At 37.2% G+C, this 16,246-nt stretch overlaps 1 protein-coding gene across 3 annotated transcripts in view; it reads left to right on the forward strand.

The window, feature by feature from the left end:
- The window catches only part of LOC131028056 (anaphase-promoting complex subunit 4), a 244,177-nt gene that overhangs the window by 39,894 nt on the left and 188,037 nt on the right, over nt 1-16,246 (forward strand). For all 3 annotated transcript variants that reach the window (XM_057958234.2, XM_057958232.2, XM_059221554.1), the window contains exon 4: nt 8,409-8,492. In XM_057958234.2, coding sequence (XP_057814217.1) covers nt 8,409-8,492 — 84 coding nt within the window. The remainder of the gene's footprint in view (nt 1-8,408; nt 8,493-16,246) is intronic.

A 16,246-nucleotide genomic window follows, 5' to 3' on the forward strand; every position in this document is an offset into this window, starting at 1 on the left:
GTTAGTTGATCTGGGACTCGACGGTATTCATAGAGTCGCATTTGCTGCACACTCAGCCTTGAATATTCGCGTCGTTGGACCTCAGGAGTGAAGTTAGCGAGGACCATATTCTCCAGGAGCACCAATCTGGAGTTTGGTTGGTAATGCCGGGCAGCCTCTACTACTAGCTCATAGTTTTGTACTGACAGGGGAAATCGTGCTGCTTGGGCGATTCCACTTTCCATCATCCACCTAGGCTTGCCATAGGCATTAGGGGAGAAAACTCGGTCCCTGAAATCTTGAATATCAATATGCCCCAGGTCAGTATCACCTACATTTTCCCAGACACTCTGAACCTTTGATTCCCTCAGTCCTCCTCTCTGATATTGATACTTCATCTTTTCGACTCTGTGAGGGATATCTGACTTGGATGCTCGTGATGTCTCGGCTGCAGCAGGTGTCTTTGATGATTCTATCGTCGATTTAGGCATTTATCCTGCATAGTCGGACATGGATTACGAGACAATATAAAGGAAACAAAGTGGGTTAGATAAAGGGATACGCCAACATATAAAGATTAATTTGAAAACCGAATTTTAAAGAATAGCTTGACACTTTTACTAAAAAGCTTAATTGATTTAGACATGAATATTTATGAAGCTTTACGACTACGAATTTACTCATTCGGCTGCGGATCAAGGATTTAGACGATTCAACTGCTAAATTTACACTTAGGCATTCTAGGATCAATTTTCAAAATGGACGAAGCTTGAGAAATTCCAAATCTGAAAATGCGTTTCTAGCTGACTCCTAGGAACAGACTTGGATTTTAATTGCTCCTGACGTCTCATACACGGGGAAAAGATGCGTTTTAAGATTTAATCGTTTTAATCAACTTTTGCACATAGACACATCTATCCAATTTTGCATATATTTCGAATGATTTCAAGAGAGGCGAAGCACACTTACCTGGCGAAATGAATGGCGTGAATTCGCACAACCTGCCTTGCAAGAATGATTTCCTTTGGATTTGAAAAATGATGCCTCTTATGCCCTGCGTTTTGCGAAGACAAACTCACAATTTGCAAATTTAGGAATGAGAGAGTTCTTGATTGCTTTACTTCCTGCGCGATTCTTCAAACTGCGCCGAAGATGGGCGTTTCAAATGGGTTTGTGGCGTTTTGAAAATTTCGGCTCTTTGAAGTGCTTTGCAAACTTTTAACTTTTATCTTTCATTCCGTTTCTGGCGATTTTCGGAGAATGGTGAGGGTTTCCAAAATTCCTTGCTGCGCGATCTACCTGGGCGATTTTTACCTTGGTAACTTGGGTTAAACACGATTCTAACTAAAACGCAGCCTTATAGCGATTCTCCTAGGTCACGATTTTTTGGGGTTTCTTGGCACTGCGAAAGCTTTATTTCCTATCGCTTCTCCTCCATTGCGCGACTTTGGGGTTTTATCTGAATTTCGGCATTTTAGAGGCTTTTGCAAGCTTGTGAATTTTGGCCCTTTGCCCTTGATGTGCGATTTTTGGGCTTTTGGTTACCTTTTCAAACTTTTACATCCACGCACCTTTCCCTAATAACGCGATTTCGAGACTTATGAGGCTTTTGGAAGAAAGGATCGCGATTTAAGTTATCTGCAAACTTCGGCGATTTGGGATGCTTTGAAAATTTCGGCACTTTGAAGTGTTCTGCAAACTCCTTTTTTACCTTTTCGTGCTATCACCCCCTAAATCGCGATTTTGTGTGCTTTTGCAAGTTTGTAGCTTTTTACTCTTCGCAGTTTACTTCCATAATGCGAACTTCAGGGATTGGAGGCATTTTGAAAACTCTTTTACACTTTTCGCACTTTACCCTTTGAATGCAAACTTCGGCGTTTTGAGTGCTTTTGCGAGTTTTAAAAATTTGAACTCTTTATCATTTTCTTCCAAACCGCGCTTTTCAGCGATTGGAGAGCCTTTTCAAACCTTTTACATGCATCACTTACCACTTAAAAAGCGAATTTCGGCGATTTGAGGGTGCTTGAAAATCTTTTTAACTTTTGGCACTTACCCTTTAGATCGCGATTTTCGGCGTTTAGAGGCATTTTGCCAACTTCAGCGTTTTTGGCCATTTTGCCAACTTCGGCGTTTTTGGCCATTTTGCCAACTTCGGCATTTTTAGCCATTTTGCCAACTTCGACGATTTGGAGAGGTTTTGAAAACTTTTTAACCTTTCGCAATATTCTCCCCTTTTGCGATTTTCGGGCCTTGGAAGGAGTTTGAAAGTTTTAACTTTTCACATTTTGTCCTTATTACGCGAATTTCGGGGTTTAGGGAGGATTTGAAAACTTTTACTCCCTCTCGCAATTACCCTCTGACTGGCGAAAATCGCTATTTTCATCCATTTTGTAGACTTTCACAACCTCATGTAATTTCCTCCTTAGTGCGAACTTCAGGATTTGGAGGAGTTTTGAAACTTTAAACCTTTTGCATCCTTTTATCACTTCTATATCCTTGATGAAAATTGACACTTTGGGTCCTCATGCGACCTTCAGACATTTTATCTTTCTTGGGGGATTCTGCCAGTTTCTATCATTCTATGCCTATCTCAGGCGATTTGTCAAGTTTGAACTGTCTCTTGGAATTTCCTGCCTGAAGGCTCAACTGGTCTCACGGATTCATAGGCTTCCGTTCATAATATCATCATCTCATGGATTGATTACGGGCACGCTCAAAAGGACGTGAGACACCCTGCGCGGAACTCCACAGGGCGATGGCGAAAAGACCAAAAAAAGGAAAGGGGACCTTGTCGGCGACAAGGAGCATGTGCAACGCACAACAGTGTGGTAGTGCCAAAATCAATTTGGTTGTTGGGAGAATTTTTTTGAATGGATTGAGACATGAGAACATGTTCTTTGCATTGATTCCAAGGAAGCATGCCACCTAAGATGCAAAAAGTGCAACTGCAAAAGAACTATTGTAGAAGGAAGTCACTAAATTGTTGATGTACCAAGATATTGTGTCAGATAACTTGTCTCTTTTTAAAACAACTTTGGCAATTAACAAATGAAGCCTTCCCATAGAAGTTCAAACCTCCTTATGGAAGAATATTCTTGGCACAAACTTCAAGAATATGCCAAAGACACCAAAAGAAGCTTCTCTAGAAGAGTTCGACCCAAGAGAGCATAAAGGGAGTTTGTTTAATCATTTTTTGGTATGTGAATTGATTTTTTTGAAGCAGCAGCTTGGGTTTGGAACCATGGAAGGGTTTCGGCAGTGATCTGCAGGCTTTGGGAACCAAATATCTCAGGGTTTGAGGTGCCTACAGGTGTGGAACATCACCCAAAGGTGTCTTTGCAGTTTAGAATATCATTTCCAGCTTTGGTGATGGAGAAAAAACAGTAAATCAGACTTCTAAGAGTGCAGATCTGGAGAGTTACAGAGCAGATTTAATATATTATGAAGTCCACTTACAATTTACAGCTATCATTCTATAGCTGTACCTCTTATTTGCAGCAGGGAGCAACGTAGCAGCCTAAGGAGAGGGTTTGAATGCCTAATTAGGAGCAAATCAAATTTATATCAGACTGTTGATTGCAGATCAGACCTTGAAATTGTCATGTCTCCTCCTTGATCCTTTATATATATATATCAATTATTATTATTATTAATTAATATAATAATTATCACTGAGCGATTATTTGAAATTTATTTATTTATCAAATATTAATATTTAATTAATATTTATTAGAAATAATATTCTTGAAATATTCAAATCAAAATAATTAATATTATATGATAAATATAATTTATATATCATAAACTATAAACATAATTTACATATTATATCAATAAGACTAAAGGACGAAGACCTTAGAGAGGAAATCGTCTTCTTCATATAGAGAATAATAATGTTTGTTACGGGAACTATCGTGAGAGAAGTATATTGAACTCGATAGTCTTTGGCTACAGAAAAATATTTATTTGGAAGACTTTGAAAAAGAATTAACATGGGACATCGATATCCTTAGACCAATTACAAGTCAGATGATTATCATTGCCAAATACGCTTAATGAGTATTGTTAATAGCAAATAAAACATTGAAGGGTATCGACGATATAGTTGGTATGATAATTTTGGTGTGGGGATACTAAGGTGCGCCAATATATAGTGATTATTGGCTATCGTGGTGACTAAGTATTGGGGGACTCAACAAACAACTAAACTACCATTCATCATTGTATCAAACTAACCTAGCAAATACCATTATCACCGCCAAAAGGACATGTAATGTCCCCATCGTAGTCAGGGACTTGGGATTGAGGAGTTAGCTTATTTTTGGACCCTTGTAGGCTAACAGAGTATGGATAAAGGGGTTAGTAATGCAGTATCTTGAGGAGTGGTCTGTCTATTTGTTCTAGTTCAATGTTGAGTTCAGTTCTGGTCTTCGTTTCATCAGTTTCTGACACTTTATGAGGATTTCCTATTTTTTAGGGAAAAATTGCTAAAAATAGACATGGTCCTATTTTCATTGGCATGGCGAACTGTGACCCTAGCTTCTGATAGATTCAGTTTCCGAGCAATAATGAGAGAGATATAAATTTTTTAGTGGTTCCATAGGCATTTAATACTTTAATGAAATATTAATATAAAATCATAAAGTGCATCACTTAAATTTATTTAAGTGAAGATTTATTATCTCCTAAGCTAGGCGTGGTTTTTAGGGTTAAGTTGGGAACCCTAAAAGCAAGTTATTATTTTTAAATCCCTAATTGCCAAAAATCGCACCTTTTGGGTATTTAGGCAGCCAAGATGGAAATTAAACCTCATTCTTGATATTGAGCATTTGACATTTTCTTCTGAGCACTTGGCTATGGTGGCTAGGGTTTGGACTTGTTTTGGAGAGCGTGCATTCTTCAAAATTCAATAGCTTTGAGATTGTGAAAGGTCAATCGAATTGTTGCTGCTTGGTTGGCTTCATTCAAAGGTCAAATTGAATTGAATTGGGGCAGATTTGGCTTCTTACAAGGCAGATTTGTTGTAGGGTTTTCCTATTTACTGCTTTGTTGTTGATTCTTCTGTGGTTTGGAGGCTTCTTTTCCCAAACACACAACTCTCATTTATTGGCACCATCTTCCACTGTTTGGGTGTCTTAGTATTTAAATAAGAGCAGATCTGAATTGTTCTAGAATAAAAATCAGAACTTTGTAAGTTGTTGATTTATTCTTTCTTTTCAATAAATTGGCTAAGGACCTACTGGTATGCTTCTAAATTCTCCAATTCAATGTTTCAGTTGATTAAATTCATGTATTATTCAATATGTGTTGCAAATTAAAGAAACCCTCTTCTGCAACTTCTTTCTATTTCTGAAAGACCATCTTAATAATTAAAAATTACAAGAAGATCTACAAATTATAGTAGGTTGAAGAGTTGAACCAGCAAGGGTTCATCATAGTGGTATCAGAGCTTTGATCCTGCCTTCCTAGAGGGTTAGAATTTTTTTTATGCATCAACAACAGACTGGGCCTCACAGGTATTACACACGCAGGAGACCTGATTTACAGGGTGATCCTAATCAAACTGAAGAAATACCCTTGGAAATTATGGGGGACAGGAATGATGATGAGCCACGCAGAGAGGCTGTGAACAATGAGGACCAAGATGCCGGAGTTATTACGAGGGGCTTAGTAACAGGGCAGCGACAAGTGGCAAATGTGTTGCAGCAGTTGACTACAGCCATACAACAGATCATTGTGCCAAGGGGGCATAATCAGAACCAGGAGGAAAATGGTAGTGTTGCTGGTTGCCCTATTTTTCCTTAAGAGAGTCGCATTTTTCTTTTGGAGGAAAAAGTGTTGACTTGAGGTGATGCTTTTATTATTTTTATGAAATTGTGGGAGTCGAGGCAATGCTTAATGAAAATTCGATGTGCAGGGTCTAATATGCTCGAAGTTGTTTGGACATATGCGTTTTCTAGTATTCATTCCTATATGCATTGGTGAAAATTGAATATTTGTAGAAAACGTTTTGTAGTGGTTGTCGGGTGTTGCGGCAGGCATTGCGGTGCATTGAAATTAGACCAAAAATATTAATGTTTTGTAGGAAGTGGATTTAAGGTGGGAGTCGTCAAAAAGACAGTGTATGGTCATGGAGCAAAAAGATAAAAAATGGGAGTTCTGTGTGTTGAACAAATAAGCTAGGAGAAAAAAATGTGGCATGAGATTTGTGTATGGTGTGGGTGTGACTGTAAATCTTCATTTGGAAGCATGTTGGTAGACGTCTGGGCAGAGTTCGTGTCTAATAAAAGCACCAAAGTTATGGATTGTTGGGTATAAGCTTCAAATTCTTCCATAAAGTTAATACAGATTTTGTGACCCGTGAAGGTAGCCTTATGTATATTCTAAAATCGAGTGTTCTGTGTGAAAGATAATGATTCTGGTTTGCAATATTGTCATTATAAGATTTAAAGTATTGAATTACTCTGTCCAAAGCAAAATACATTTTTTGAGTTGTGTTGTCCGAGTTGAAGCTTCTATTGAGGTTGGTGCCTCATCAGTTTTGAGTTGGTTCTCTAATTGTTCTCAGTTGGTGCTGAGAGGAGAGTTGGTGCTCTCTTTGATAGTTGCTTATTCGGTAATCTGGTTTGGTACCCATACTAAGTTAATGAATGTCTTTTGATGTCGTGGTTTTTTTACCCGAAAGTGTTTTCCACGAGAAATACTTGTGTTGGTGATCGCTTACTTTATATTTTATATGGTGTCATGTTTTAAGTTTTTAAAATTCCTGAAATTCTAATTCACCCCCCCCTCTTAGTATTGCTTGTGTGCTTCTCATAAATGACTCTTTGCTTGTGAGAATAGACTACATACCAAGAGATTTAAAAAAAAACTAGTAGAGTTTCCCCAAGAGACCATAGACTCTCAAGCTTTAACAAACATACAACAAAAAAAAAAAAAACAAAAAAAACATTGAGCTTGAGTGTCGTCACCTCCTGCGAAAAAGAAAGTATCAAGAGGCCACTCTAACATCCAATGCTCTATCTGAAAATGCTCATTCACAACCCCAATGCTACCTAATCAGCTGCATGGGGGTGTGACTTTCAAGGAGTTACAAAAATTAAATGAGAATGTAACCTCCTACTAAACGATGCATATCAGATGCCTTGCAAGTAATTCCCCATTCAACAAGGTCAAAGATGCTTCAAGAATGTAATACCCCCCTCCCCCCCCAAAAAAAGAAAAATGATGCATAGTAGATGCCTTAGAAGTAACTCTTCACTCAGTGGGGTATCATTGTAAACCACCTCACTTGATGAGGTGTCATATATATCTTACAATGGGTTGCAAGTGGCTCAAAAGGAGAATCCAAATACTCCTTCCAAAAAGGGCTGTTCCAAAACTCAACAGGGTGTAATATGCACCCTTGCTTTTTTTTTGTTTTCTGAATTTCTGATTTTGATGTTTTAAAATATAACCCACAATATAGAAATAGATAATGCAATAACAATTTCTGCAATACTGATATATATAGAAATAACACCCAAATGCACAATATTCAAAGTACCCACAACTGGAAATGTATATCAGATTTAGTACAGAGTGTGGACACAATAAATGACTAATAATATCAATACCCAGATGGCCAAATGGCATCAAAATGACATTACAAGCATATCCTTAAAGTCTGAATATGCACAGGTTTGATTTTGCACTTGTATCAGCAAACTGGAGCTCCCAATCCTGGATGCCACATCTCCAAGACAGTTCCTTTTCCCACAAACTGAATGTCACTTAGCAAATAAACCCTATATGCCTCCAAAGTAGCAACAAACCCTCCAATATTGGCGCCTAGCCTTCTCACAACTCCCACGCCTCACTTTAGCTTTTACGACCAGCTATGGAATAGAAGCGGTCAGCAATGGGAAGTAAATAAGCATCAAAATCTGCTCTCCTTTCTCCTGAAATTTGCACTTTAATTCTTCTGTTATTACGAGCGAAACAGTCTCAAATAAATGCCAAATGTGATTTCTGAATGAAACCACTAATTAATGTACCATGTAGGATCTTCCACCAACGAAGTAGATGTACTCTATGAAGGTTTCATCCTCACGAACTAGAGTTCATGGAGAAGAGATGCTATTCTGCAATTTCAATTTGTTTAACTTTATCTTAGATAGTAACCGTTTTTTTCTTTTAAATTTATATAATCAGTTCATGGTAAAGAAGAAGCCATTTCTTACCCTATTCTTGTAATCCTGTTTGGTTTTAAGTACCTTGGGATGCTTTGTAGCATCTAAAGCTTTGATAATAATTGTGGTTGTGTTTTACTGAATGTTATGCCACTAAAATTTATTCATTTCAATGCAAATTACATCATTGATATGGTTTAGTATTGCCCTTGCAAACTAATGTACACAAGTTACTAAAAATGTTTGTCCATTATCCAGAATGGAAAGATGCTGAGGAGCAATAAGCCACACAATGCAGCTATTGTATCTCTTAGTTGGGCTGAGGAGGGTCAGATATTCTCGGTATGCATCTTCTCTATATACCAGAACATTATTTGATAGAGGCATTTGTTTCTCTTCTATTATTTACTTCTCTCATATGTTCATAAATTAGATATATGTGCGGTTGACGAACATTTCAAAATGCTTATTATTCTTTTAAAAGGAAGTGGTATGTATTTAGGATAAATGCTGAACCAAAGAACACTGTGAAGAAATGTTTTGTATCATTGTTTTGTTCAAATTCATAACTAGTTACATATAATAAATGTGCAAGAAGTACAATATATTGCTGACATTAAGTAGAACTATACAAAAGAATTGGCATTTTATGAGGGGTTTATATTATATATTATTTGAATGTGTTATTCTAAATCACTTAAGTTCTGGTGCTACCCAAAGATAAGAGATTATGCTCAAGAAAATGGGGTTGAAGGGGAGATGGAATTATAATGGGTGAGAGATAACCTTGGAATTGGAAATCTGTAATATCCCCAAATAGGGATAATAGAAAAAGCAACAATATCTCCAAAATTAGGGTACAAAAATTTCTGAACTTTTTTGCATATAAGAAATTCTTCTACATTCGGATTATCGATCTGATTTTTCTACTAATATAAATAAATTTTTCAAGTATAGAAAAGTTCAGAAAATCACTCTAAATCTGCTAAGATGAAGATAATTAACAATATGCAGATTTAGACACAAATACCTGAGAAATGTCTTCAAACCCTAGCTGCCCTTGCCAAAACACCCATAAAATTAGTGCTAGGTTTGTTCTACTTGTTTCCACTTGTCCTTGTTGTTGCTAGCTTCAATGATGCTTAGTAACATGAAGAAATCTTGTTGTAGATAACTCAAATCTGAACCTGATACTTGAACTTTACCTTCAAAAACTGACCTTCAAACCTGATAAGAAATTGCAGCTCTGAAAATGATCTGCTGGGCGTCACAGGCTAAAGCCCTTTCACCGAATCACACCCTTCTAACTAGGGGGAGTCCATATGTCTCTTCAAAACCAGAGATACTCAAGGGTTTCAGATGTTAAGCCAAATATTGCAACAACAACAGATAAAAGACCGCCGATAACATAATGAGCCCCAAAAGAACCCTAGAATGTTATATAACTCCCAAAGAGATGATCTAACTTTAGCTCTTGATTCACTGCCAACTCAATCTAATGCTCCACATTAAAAAACCCTAAAAAATGAGCCAATAGGCTCCTTGAAAACCCATACCCCCTTGTCCTTATCACATATTTAATAAACTCACTTAAGTACATGTAAAGGGGGACATCTTAAGTCTTTAGGCTAGGAGTCACTTAATTTGCATAAAAAGACGTGCCCAGCACTTAAGATAAAATAGAATACAAGCCAAAGACTCCACAATTAACCAATAATGCGCTATGTTCTCTTCCTCTTGGGTAATCCAAGGAAAGGACAATCAATGCACTATTAAGCCTCATGGCTTGAGTTGGGGTCATCATAGTCCTCCACAACCAAGGAATGCTCGTCCTCAAGCATTTGTTGCTATGTTCCACCAAGTTTTCAGGATGGGGGCAATACGTTTTGGGGATGGGACTTTTTAGGCCATTTTACGAGGACAAGGATGGCTATATATATATATATATATCTGGAAATTTCAGATATTCATATGATAAGTATAACATCATAACATTGTTATAAAGTTCCAAATCAGCAATTGTAATCAAAATCAGAGTTTGAACCACTGCCACTATAAGTAGGAGAGGCTGGCTCATCTGATTGAACTCCAATCAATCCCTCCTATGTCTCCTCATCAATCTGGGCAACATCCTTTGGATCAACATCCCACAGTAAGGCTGGGGTCTGTCGATACTCCAAAGTCTGGTGATCTTGGAGTTGTAAAGCACTATGCATGGCCACTATTTTCTTTGCATGTTTAGAGGTTCGCCTATTCGTCTTGATAGAGTGAATAAAGCTGTATGTGGACCTATTCCTCTCTGCAGTAGAGGAACTAGCAACCTGTGAAAAGAGGCAAAAATAAATTACTAATTTGATTTTTTAAAAAGTTATAATGATTATCAAACTATACTATAATTATATTAATGTTCAACATTAATCAAATGTTAAATTGTTATATGTTAACCTACAACCTGTGAAAGGAGGCGAGTAGCAAGATTCATCAACTCTGGTGTATCATTCCCATGCCATGTCCATCATCCAATAGGATCCTTTTGATGTAGCTCTATCTACCTTGGCCTCTGGTTTGCCGAATGATGGACCACAAAGATTATAAAAGTATGTCCATTGTGTACAAAGTAGGGCTCGCCTGCTGTTTTGTATACATTTTTCCAATGGCCATCACAAGGAGGTACCCTTCCAGGTCTTGGTACATACCATTTGGGATTGAGAGCAAAGGCTGCCATATGAAGTGGGGTGTTCATAGTTTTTCACTGTTGCATCACAATGGGCTTAATTTCTTGCTCATATAATCCCAAATCAGGATCCCTATCAGAAATTGCTTGTCTCATTTTTCCAAACATGTTATCAAATGTTTCATAAACCTCTCCAAGACTTGGAGAGTCTGTATCAGCATATCCAATAACCTCTACAGTTGGTTAAATGAAGGAGCAAATATATCTGCAAACAAAAGTTTGAAAAAACACAAGTTATATCTTATAAAGTTAAAATCAGATTTTTTTTAATAAAATCAGCAATCAGCAAGTTATTAAAAAATATCAATAACATTTTTTTTTACTTCATATTGGACCACCAATTATCATCAAGAATTTTTTGTTTGATGCTTCTCCCTTCTACAGTACTTGCCATAGACCATTTATTCCCCTCTTGGTTAACCACCATCAACTGTAGAGCTTCCTGAACCTCAAGCATCCCTCTCAAACAAAAGAAAATAACTGGCACACCTTGTCTCTACGGGCTTGTGGAATTCCTTCCTCAAAAATGTCCCGAAGAGAGCAAGTGAGGTGATGGTTGCAAATAAACATCTAAATATTTCTAGCCTCTATAACCACCTGCTGCTCCCAGTCTATCTTCCCTATGCATTTCAATGCGTTGTTCAACACATGAACACAACAAGGGGTCCAATAGATGTGCTAGTAAGCACCCTCAACCATCAATCCAACTAATTTGCACACATATGCCGAATCAATGACCACTTGCACAACATTGGCTGCCCCAATCTCCTCTATGGCTTCTCTCAAAATATTAAATTGGAGTTCTACATCCTTGCGCTTCCTAGAACAATCAATGGCTCTAAGAAATATGGGCCAACTGTACGTGAGAGTATGATATTGATAAGTGGCCGATGTGTAAGATTGGTCCACTCCACCCATCCATGATAATAGAGCACCCTACTCTAATCCAATATTGTCTCATATACTCCATCACCACACTTACCCTAGAATATTCTTTGTCAAGGAGTGTAGTGTGTAGTTTGTTTTCTCCAAGGGGGACAAAAGAGGTACCAACAATTGCCACATTTCTACACATAATTTTGAAGTAGGGAGAATGTGCTACATGGAATGGTATGGCATGGGCAAAGAAAAATTTGGCTATGGAGGTGTCTGCTACATATCGTGCTTGCACATTGAACAAATCAACAACTCTATTTGGCTGCTCACTAGAAGAACCAACAGCCTTCCTCTTCCCTCTTGTAGAAATATGGATATCGCTACCAGGAGCAGCACTGGAACTACTAAACATAGATGGCATACGCATAGTTGAATGTGCAGATTGTGTTTGCAATTTTATTGGTTGCCTTGAAGACTGTCTCTCTGCCTCCATGTGCAATCTGAAACGTTCTACCCTCATTTTCTTTTATTTTTTAACAAACCTTGACCCCATGGCTTGTAAAACCCAATAGATGAGCATGGACTCTTGTGTAGCTCCCATTGAATGTTTCTTTGCAAATGTGACATAACCACAATCTACTACCCCCCGTGTTTTTCCTTTTGTCTTTGTCTAGATGTGTTGCCAATAGAATAAGAGGCTATTTAGGATTGAAGGGGCTTTTGCATATGGTTTTAAAGCTTCAGAAGGGCATTCATTTTTTTTTTTCTGGCTGCCCCCCTTCAACTGAATGGTTTTCACTTTGTTCGTCCCTCCCACCATGCTCATTACTTTCACTATTGTTGCTCATTTTGTTTTGTAACTTGTTTTGGTTTTTGTAAACTAAAAATTAAAAGAAAAACAAAACTCATACATTTCATCATCAAAACTTTGAAAAATTTGAAAAAATGAAAGAGAAAGGGAATAATCACTTACCTCTTTCACTTCTAATTCTGGTTGCTTCTTTAATGCTCTCCTCTTTTGCTAATGAATGCTGGTTTTTGTAATGTCCCCATCCTGGACATTACACACTTAATGTTGCACATGATCTTTCAGTCCGAGAGGTCTCTAAAAAGACAAAGTTGTAAAAATATAGACAGTTTCGAGCTATATCCATAAGACTTCACGAAGCATAGATGGGAAACAATGTAATGTCCCTACTTTGAAATATAATTTAATAATAAATAATAACAATAAAATTAAAATTCAAAAGAATAGAAATAAAATTAAAATTCAAAAGAATAAAAATAAAATTAAAATTAAAATTTAAAAGAATATAATTAACTATAATTAAAATTTAATCAAGTTAATGAATTGTCAAAAGACATGGAATGAAAAGTTGTGACTCCTTCAAAAATGAGATATAAATGGGAGAAGAGAACATCATTTGAGGGGGGATAATTTGGAAATCAGAAGTGCATATCTGATTTAAATAAGAAGTGCAGATCTAATTATGAAAGGTTGTGTCCCTTTCAAAGAACAAAAATAATGAACAGTTGCACTCTTTCAAAGGGTGCTAATGGTGAAAGGGTGTGTCTCTTGGCAAAGGGCATACATGATGAAGAGGTGTGACCTCCCCCTCATATTGAGAGATATAAATGAAAGGAATCAAAAGACTCCAGTAACATCAACATCAATCAGATCAGATCAGAACTGTTATTAAGCTACAGGCAGTAACATCCTTTTTCTTGGTGGTATGCATGGGGATGTGCTTAATATGTATGCTTAATATATGAAGCCTGATAATGTTCTTATGCAGAATTTAATAGTAATATTAATATGGACTGCAATATGTATGACAGTCATATTTAAATTACGTATATATTCATAATACATGAGAAGTTAGTATACTTATAGTCTAAATCATGCTATTATCAGTATTTAAGAAGATGGGGATGAGATGTTCCAAAGAGGGGCAATCTAAATCCAAGCAATAGGTTAAGTCCCAAGATAGGGTGGGGATCAGCGACCCATAAGCCTTGAGGGTATAGACCCAAGATAGGTAAGGGCTTGGATCTGTAAACTTTGAGGGAACCTATTGTATTTGGTCTCTAAGCGCTTTGGTAACATACATAGACCCTTCTCCCTTAAAACTGAAGTAGCAAGGTCTGATATCTATATTAAGAACTATGAATAATGAAATTAATCATCTAATAAGTAAATAAATAAGCACTTGTTAATAACTAATAAACTGAAGAATATCAATGACTGGCTTCATGATTAGTCTCTCAATCAATTTTAGTATATTGAATTAGATTAATTATGTTAATCGGGTAGGGGACATTATGAACAATGCACGATTACCACTGTTAATAAGAAAGGAGCGTATCAAAGGAGCATATTCAAAGTCGAATTCCGACTCATATATATGAGGTATCTACTAGATTACTAATCAATTCGATTGACCAAGAAATGCAATATCAATGTAAGATAACATTGATCGGTTTGCATTAAACTAAACAAGCGATTCATGTATTAATAAAAGCATTCCCATAATTGCTACCAAGGAAGGGTAGTAGATGTTTACTTTAACTAATCAGTAGCATCGATTAGCTCTTCATATGAGGGGCGATCTCTTGTGGGGTGGCAACCGTTCACATTCACATCCTTTCACTGCACATTAAGGAGACAGCTCTATCTCTTATTTTGGGAGGATTGGTGGAATTTTATCTATTGTTTTCTGATCCGGTCGGATTGTTCTTCAAAAAACCCTTTATCGGAATCAAGATGTCAATTGCATAAGGAAAACACTCTTATATCAGAAGAAGCATGAATTTGTGTATAGAATTCGCAGATTGAGATAATATCATTCTGTATACTTTAAGGTGTATATCAGACATTGCATCAATCTATACAATCCACACATTGTTCTTTTGAATAATAATATTAATATTCATCAGTTATATTTCATAGTCCATATCAATTACAAGATAACATCAATATCATTAAGGAAGACATCTCTTGAAATCAAGAATTAATAGATAATTGTCCCTACTCCCTAAACAACCAAATAAGGGGACATTATAGTTTTTGTTCTCCAACAACACCTTCAAACCCTCCTTTTTGTTTCCTCACTTTCCTCTTTGCTGCAATTTTTTTTTGGAATGAAAAAATGAGCTCAAATGGCTCTGAAAACAACTCTTATGTTTCATTTTAGGGTTGGGAGGGTGTGGGGTCCACTTAGAAAGGAAAAAAATAAAAATAAAAAAGTTGTGTTTTTTTTGTTGAAGGAATTGGAAAAAAGGGGACGTCTGGCCATCCCCGAGACGGTCGGGGGATGTCTAGGCGTCCCCTGGCTGTCCCGGGGACATTTTAGGGTTGGGAGGGTGTGGGGTCCACTTAGAAAGGAAAAAAAAACTAAAAAACTAAAAGGTTTTGTGTTTTTTTGTTAAGAGGAGTTGGAAAAAAGGGGACGTATGGCCGTCCCCGAGACTGTTGGGGGACATCTAGGCATCCCTTGGCTGTCTCGAGGCATCTTGTAACTGCTCCCTCACCATCCCCTCTGATTGGGGACGTCCCCGAAAAAAAGATGAAGATTGGGGATGCCGAGGAAACATTCCCAAGGCGTCCCCCGTCCTTGAAACGTCCTTTGTACGAGGACCTGAGCAAAAAGCCTAGGGGATGTGTCCCTGTGTACCCTCTGATTTGTTGACTAGGATGCTTAAGAATCTCCTTTGCTTCCCATGTTGCATCCTCTAAAGGCAAGTTTTCCACTTATTAGATATCAAAAAATTATCAAAAAATATTTTATTCCTCAATCTTTTCTCTCTTACGTGCAAAATTATTTCTGGGATGAGTATCAACTTACCCTCTTCATCCATAGGGGGCAATTCTGTAGAAGGAATTACTTGCTGTCCAAGAGCCTTTTTGAGGCATGACACATGGAATACATTGTGAATTTTGCTTGTAGATGGCAGCTCCAGCTCATGTTACTTCACCAATTCTTTTAATCACCTTGAAAGGCCCTTAAAACTTTGGTTTACGCTTTTCCGCTCCACTACTATAAGGTTGAAGACGTAAAAATACCACGTCTCCCACTTGAAAAGACCTTTCAACTCAATGGCAACCAGCATATTTCTTTTACTGTTCCTGTGCAATCTTAATAATTTCCTTGAGTGCCTTAAGATATCTTGGTTCTCTTTGGCCTAGTCAAGAGCTTTTGGAGCTTTAGAATCGGAAGAAACCAAATCCACAAATGTAGAAGTTTCATAACCATACGAAGTTTTGGAAGGGTTCATACCTATGCTCATATGATATGTAGTGTTGTAATAAAATTATGCCAAATGTAACCACTTTGCCCATGCCTTTTGCTGCCCTTGAACATAGTTTTTTCAAGTAACCTTCAAGCCATTTATTTGCAATCTCTGTTTTTTTTTTTGCTGGGTAATAGGCCATAGCCAATATTTTATTAATTGATAAAAATTTTTACATTCCCGGTTCAGAGTGGGC

The sequence above is a fragment of the Cryptomeria japonica genome, chromosome 5 (genome assembly GCF_030272615.1).
Source record: "Cryptomeria japonica chromosome 5, Sugi_1.0, whole genome shotgun sequence".
Taxonomy (NCBI): Eukaryota; Viridiplantae; Streptophyta; class Pinopsida; order Cupressales; family Cupressaceae; genus Cryptomeria; species Cryptomeria japonica.